General features: G+C 36.2%; 1 protein-coding gene across 1 annotated transcript; it reads right to left on the bottom strand.

Annotated features, from left to right (window-relative positions):
- Positions 1 to 1,642: 1,642 nt before the first annotated feature.
- On the bottom strand, positions 1,643 to 5,044 carry LOC111438144 (phosphatidylinositol:ceramide inositolphosphotransferase 2-like). The gene is made up of 12 exons (XM_023076089.1): positions 4,663 to 5,044; positions 4,477 to 4,566; positions 4,078 to 4,164; positions 3,925 to 3,993; positions 3,270 to 3,350; positions 2,980 to 3,051; positions 2,784 to 2,841; positions 2,598 to 2,700; positions 2,381 to 2,476; positions 2,238 to 2,284; positions 2,026 to 2,147; positions 1,643 to 1,936 (listed from the first exon to the last, which is right to left on the bottom strand). The coding sequence occupies exons 1-12, from the start codon at positions 4,693 to 4,695 to the stop codon at positions 1,853 to 1,855; spliced, it is 942 nt and encodes a 313-aa protein (XP_022931857.1). The 5' UTR covers positions 4,696 to 5,044; the 3' UTR covers positions 1,643 to 1,852.
- Between the last annotated feature and the right edge of the window lie 295 nt (positions 5,045 to 5,339).

Below are 5,339 nucleotides of genomic sequence, written 5' to 3'. Positions count from 1 at the left end.
TATCCATAAAATAATAATAAAAATAAAAACTCACAGCTCTTAACAAATAAGCATAAACGGAACCCTAAAAATAGGAATAATTGTTACAAAGATTTGTACACACACCATGGTAGTTGTTGATCATGCAGCATGAGGCTGGCACCAGCCTGAACGCAACTGTACGCACACTCAAAAACACTGCATGCCCACAACCTGTTTGTCAAAATGCCCCAACGAACTTCCACACCCAAAAATCCTCATCTCTTCCACCTAATCCACTCTCCTTCAAATCCCAAACAGCAAATCAACAACGGGTTTTCAAATCCTCCGCCCCCATCACAATGATTAGCCCAAAAATGATTAGCTTTGAGCAAGCAAAGAGGAGGAGGACAATGGAGGTCGAGAGGCAAGTTTTTGGTCTGACAGACGGTGGCGCTATGATTAGCACTGCCACTACCACTCCTCATTACAGTGAAAAGGAAGCTCATTTTCATATTCAAAGTGGTCAAGACATGCCTCAATCATATCATAACAAACATCATTAGAGTACTCGAAGTTATGGTTAATTTCAGCATTTGGAATTGACCCATTAAATATATTATTAGCAGTTTCTGTTTAAAGAGGAATTCATCATTGGTTTTCTTCCATCACTGAGAGGGTCGAGAGGCTTAAATTGCGGCAAGCACTGCTTTTCTTTTCGTTTTTGGGGCCACTTAGCTGTGCCTTTTGGCCTTCCAACCCAACAACCTCTTACACCATCATCATAATTCTTCGTTATATTGTAATGGGTCTCCTTTTTGATTTCATGTCAAGTGTGTGTCAGCCATACCATAACGCCCATAAACACAATCCCAAGCTTTGCTGTAAATCATAGAGTCTGTCTTGGATTGCATCCATGAAAACTTTCCCAAATGCTTAATTCTTTCTCATACCCTTTTCTCTTTGCTATTTATCCATGTGTTTTCCCCTACGTGATCATATCATCGTTGAATTATGATTCTTGAAATCTCTTTGTAGAATAAATAACTTATAATCGTACACTGATAGAACAACGGTATCCAACAAACCATACCAAAAGAAGGGCATTAATTACATCATGTCTGGGACAATTGAACCAATTTAAAAAGAGGGTATTGATTGAACACAATGGATTTAGTCCAAAATGCATAAATATCGCATGGAGATGAGACCCAACCGATGTGACAAAAAAGGCATGTGATTGGAGGCCGCAGTCTGCTTTTAAAATGAAGACAGACAGATAGATAGATCACCTGTGTGAGTGTGATGTTTGATACTGTTGGGATCAAAATTAAAAAAATAAAAAAGGACATACAAAGAACTTCCCTACAGGGAAAGATTTGGTTTGAGGGTGGGGATGAGCAGGAAAAGCATTAATTTAGCTGGGACAGCACATGCAAGATCCTCATCATAAAAGGCAACATCATTATCATGTGCTTGCTTTCCCGCATGTTATTTCATCAAAACTTTTTCATTCCAAACGTTGCTGTTCTCTAATGTGGGCTCGTTCTTCCACCCTGTTCAATGCTTTCTAGTGTGTGTTATTTTCTAAATGCTTTGTCCATTTTCCATCAATTCCTCCACACTTATGATCCATTTAATGCGCTATTTAAGGCAGAGAAGAAGTAGAGAAAAGATGCTGCAATTTTTTCAAAGAAGCATAACTCAATTACTCCTTTTTCTTTCTTTTTTCTTTCTTTTTTGTGGGGGTCAAATGTGAGTTAAAACTACTAACTCAAATCAACAATCCCAGATACAGATTCCAAACCAGATTCATCCAACCCTCCTAAATCTAAGATTGAGCAGATTCATATAAATCTCTTTTCCAGGCCCATTTGAAAAACTTACTGCTGCTCTATGCACCACCATTCATAGAGGCATTGATTTGAACCGCATTTCCCTCTTCAAGAATCTTGCCATTTACTTGAGTTCTCGACCTCTGGAGGGGAACCAAGTAATTGTCAGGAAAAAGAAGTTTTTGGATGCAATTCTCATATGTAGAATAGAACATATATGCTTGATACGTACCCTATCTGCAGAGTCCCCAGTGTTCCCGTTGATGAGCTTATGGTTCTCGTCTTTTGTCTTGGTATCTTTCGTGCTCAATGGTAACAATGTAGATACACCGACATTGGTTCGATCGGGCAGTTCTGGAATAAGAAACTTGCGTATTTCAGTCACAATATTCAATCACGGTCTATGGAATTAAATGAAGGGGGTGATAAGAAAGTAGAAGTAACCTGGCAATTTCTTATCGACAAAGAATACAACTAGGTTCACTGTATACCTGCAGAAAGCTAGACGGTTTAGGAGATGAAAAATTAAAAAGCATAACTACATTATCAACATACGAGTCAGAAAGAGGAAAGGCCATCTTTTATACCATGCTACTACAACATCAACAGTGTAATGTTTCCGTGAGGCTACAATTAAGAAGCTCTGAACTATAGCCAGCAACCAGGCCAACTGCTTTATGAACCTAAAATGTCGCAAAAACAAACCATCAGCTAGACTTCAAAATTTTAATGCATCCACAGCTGAATATGCTAGAAAATTGACCACTTCTTTGTTTGTATTGCAGTAATTTTTTAAGAACATACCTCTGAGTACCATATATCTGATATGAGCGCACAAAAACAAGAGTAAAGATCATGTGTGATGAGAAAATTAAGTCTCCACAACCATACAATACACCCCTCGGAACTGCAAATGCAACAACCATATGAGGAACAATGTCAACTATATAATATCTCTAATGACTTTGGACATTCGTGGCGATTCCTTACATATCAAGAAAACTTCAAGGATACTTTTGGGGGGAGGTAACGTGGCAAGTTTTGAACCCTGTAAAAAAATGGTGCAAAAGTCACTTACGTTTTCCTTTTATAGTAGCCATATTGAAATTATTACAAAATAGAAACCTTATATTGATCAACCAAGTTCATGAACAAATCCATATTCAGATATCAGTAGAAATTGTACCTCACGGCAATGGTAGTTTGGACCTGGAAGTTGGGTCGAGTAGAATGTAAGAATTCGGAGAATTTGAGAAGCCTGCAAAAACAAGTAAAAGGGGCATATAATATCAATGTGAAGGAAGTTGGATGTAACATAAAATATCTAGGTCTTAAAATATTTTCTTTCAAGAAACCGATCATGAAACCAGGTTTTGAGTGGGGTGAGGGGGTAGGGGAGATGATTGTGGCAACGTCAAAATGAAAATCATTCCACTAGAGTCAAAATATTAACCAAGTAATAGAAGTTGTACTTACAACTAAAAATGCTAGAACCCTACACCATAACAGAACTGTGTAGATCTTTTTAGTTTTGAGAATGAAAGGATGGAAAGTCCACTGCAACAGAAAGTTCCACCATTAGAAACACTCAAGAAAATCGATGTATGTCAATGAATAGATAATAGATATCAGAAAACAAAATTTGCATCTAAATGAAAGAAAGTAAAACAAAATCATTATCAAGTTTTTTTTTCTTAATGAGAAACTATGTCATGGACATTAGACTATAAAGGCATCTTATTTATATTCCACCGAAATTTCTACTAAAATTTCAGGAATCAACCAAGAAAGACCCCCTTTGTTCATACTCCATACGACAATTGCATCGCCCCCTTAGAAACAATAATGTCAAAAATTCAAGCCTTAGAAAGAAGCCCTCAGTTCAGAACGCTCAAACTCAAGAACTCGAACAAAATGTGAAAGACAATAGTTCATTACCATAGTAACAATGTTGAATGTAAAAAGGGGAGCAAATAGAGGATGAAATCAGAGCCTCATTAAGACAATTTTGATGCAAAAGGTGTATATTAACATGCCAGCAGGAATTCATGCTTGTTGTGACCGATAATAAAACAAGCAAGACGGAAAGATGAAAGAAAACTAATAGCAAAAGCAAAGGGTGGAACCTCACCAAGAAAAAGGATAAAAAGACGAAAGAAAACAAAGTTTCACTGAGATAAGCTTTGTCGGGTCCGAGCTCCTACATCGAAACACAAACAAAATAAACATAAAAATCGAAGATAATGTAATTATAAATCAAAGGATGCAATATTTTGATACTAACCGGAAGAAGATAGAAGCCAACATCCTGAAGTACAGGTCCAGGCCTATGTATATAATGAACTCCTCTAGCAGCTAGACCGTGTATGTACTGTCCAAAAGAAGTATTTCGCATGTCAGACATGGAGGACGATGAGAAAATTACAGACTAAAGAAACAAACAACAAAAGCTCCAATATACTCAACTCTTTGACATAAACATCTAAAGAAAAATTACTATCCTCTCAAATTTATAAGCATATTTGAATGTTATTGTAACTTTCTAAGAATTTAAACACCTTTTCTAATCCAGACTCCAAGAACTATTCTATTGTTAACATAAACACCATTACACAGAAAATTGGATACCAACAATTGAGTTTGCAGACAAATTCCCATTAAAATTCTCACAATTAAAGGATACCTGACAAACGAGTCCCCCGAGAAGATATTTCCAATTCTCTCCGAGAAGGATGATCTCCGTGGTGGTTTCTGCGGAGACTCTCTTCAAAAGCTTTCCGCCACAACAACAAAAAAACAATAAACACATCAAAGAAGAAACTAAACAGCGTTATAAGAAATCGTAATATAGCAAATTAAGATAACCAACCTTCGAAGTTTCCCGACGAATGTAAAGATTCATTTTCAATCCGTGCAACAGCCAATTCCATATTACTCAAGAATCAACCTCGAAAACTCAACATCGCTCATGACGAACATAAACAGAATTACAAGAAAATAAACCTCTGGATGGAAGAATCGCGTCTGTAATCTCAACAACGAGGGATAAATTTGAATTCCCTCCAAAAAGAAGGAAGAATCAGAGGGTGAACGAAATCGGATAGAGAATCAAAGGATTAGCAAACTTGAGATGGAATACAAAGTGAAAATCAAAATTGGTGAAGGGAGAAATGAGATCTATTGGAGCAAGAGATGAACGAAAATCAGAGATTGCGTTGAAGAAGAGAAGCCAGCGAAGACGGAGTATTTGAATAAGAAAGGCGACAACGCGTTACTTGAAAAAATAAAATAAAATAATTTAAAATAAGAGTAAAAATTAAACAATTAAAAAAATAATAAAAAGAAAAATAAAAAGAAAAAGTCTCTAGCTCCTTCGCTAACAAGGGGTGGCTGACGGCAACGCGAATTCAACGCGGGATTCGGAGACTCCGATAAGAATTTTCTTCCTTTTTTTTATTTATTTTTTTTTATTTTTTTAAAAATGGATTAAAATTAGTTTAATTAAATTCCATTATATTCTTAATTAAAAAAAAAAAAAAAAAAAAA

This window comes from Cucurbita moschata, unplaced genomic scaffold, assembly GCF_002738365.1.
Source record: "Cucurbita moschata cultivar Rifu unplaced genomic scaffold, Cmos_1.0 Cmo_Scf00072, whole genome shotgun sequence".
Classification (NCBI taxonomy): domain Eukaryota; kingdom Viridiplantae; phylum Streptophyta; class Magnoliopsida; order Cucurbitales; family Cucurbitaceae; genus Cucurbita; species Cucurbita moschata.
The sequence above is the reverse complement of the archived record's forward strand: the minus strand, read 5'-3'. Positions and strand labels throughout refer to the sequence as shown.

What these genes read in the sequence shown, in the direction of transcription:
- LOC111438144 (XM_023076089.1), bottom strand. Translation starts at nt 4,695, where the DNA reads ATGAATCTTTACATTCGTCGGGAAACTTCGAAG. An exon ending in TCTTTTTATCCTTTTTCTTG is followed by an intron (nt 3,351 to 3,924) that starts GTGAGGTTCCAC and finishes TTTCTGTTGCAG; the next exon opens with TGGACTTTCCATCCTTTCAT. An exon ending in CAGATATATGGTACTCAGAG is followed by an intron (nt 2,477 to 2,597) that starts GTATGTTCTTAA and finishes GCGACATTTTAG; the next exon opens with GTTCATAAAGCAGTTGGCCT.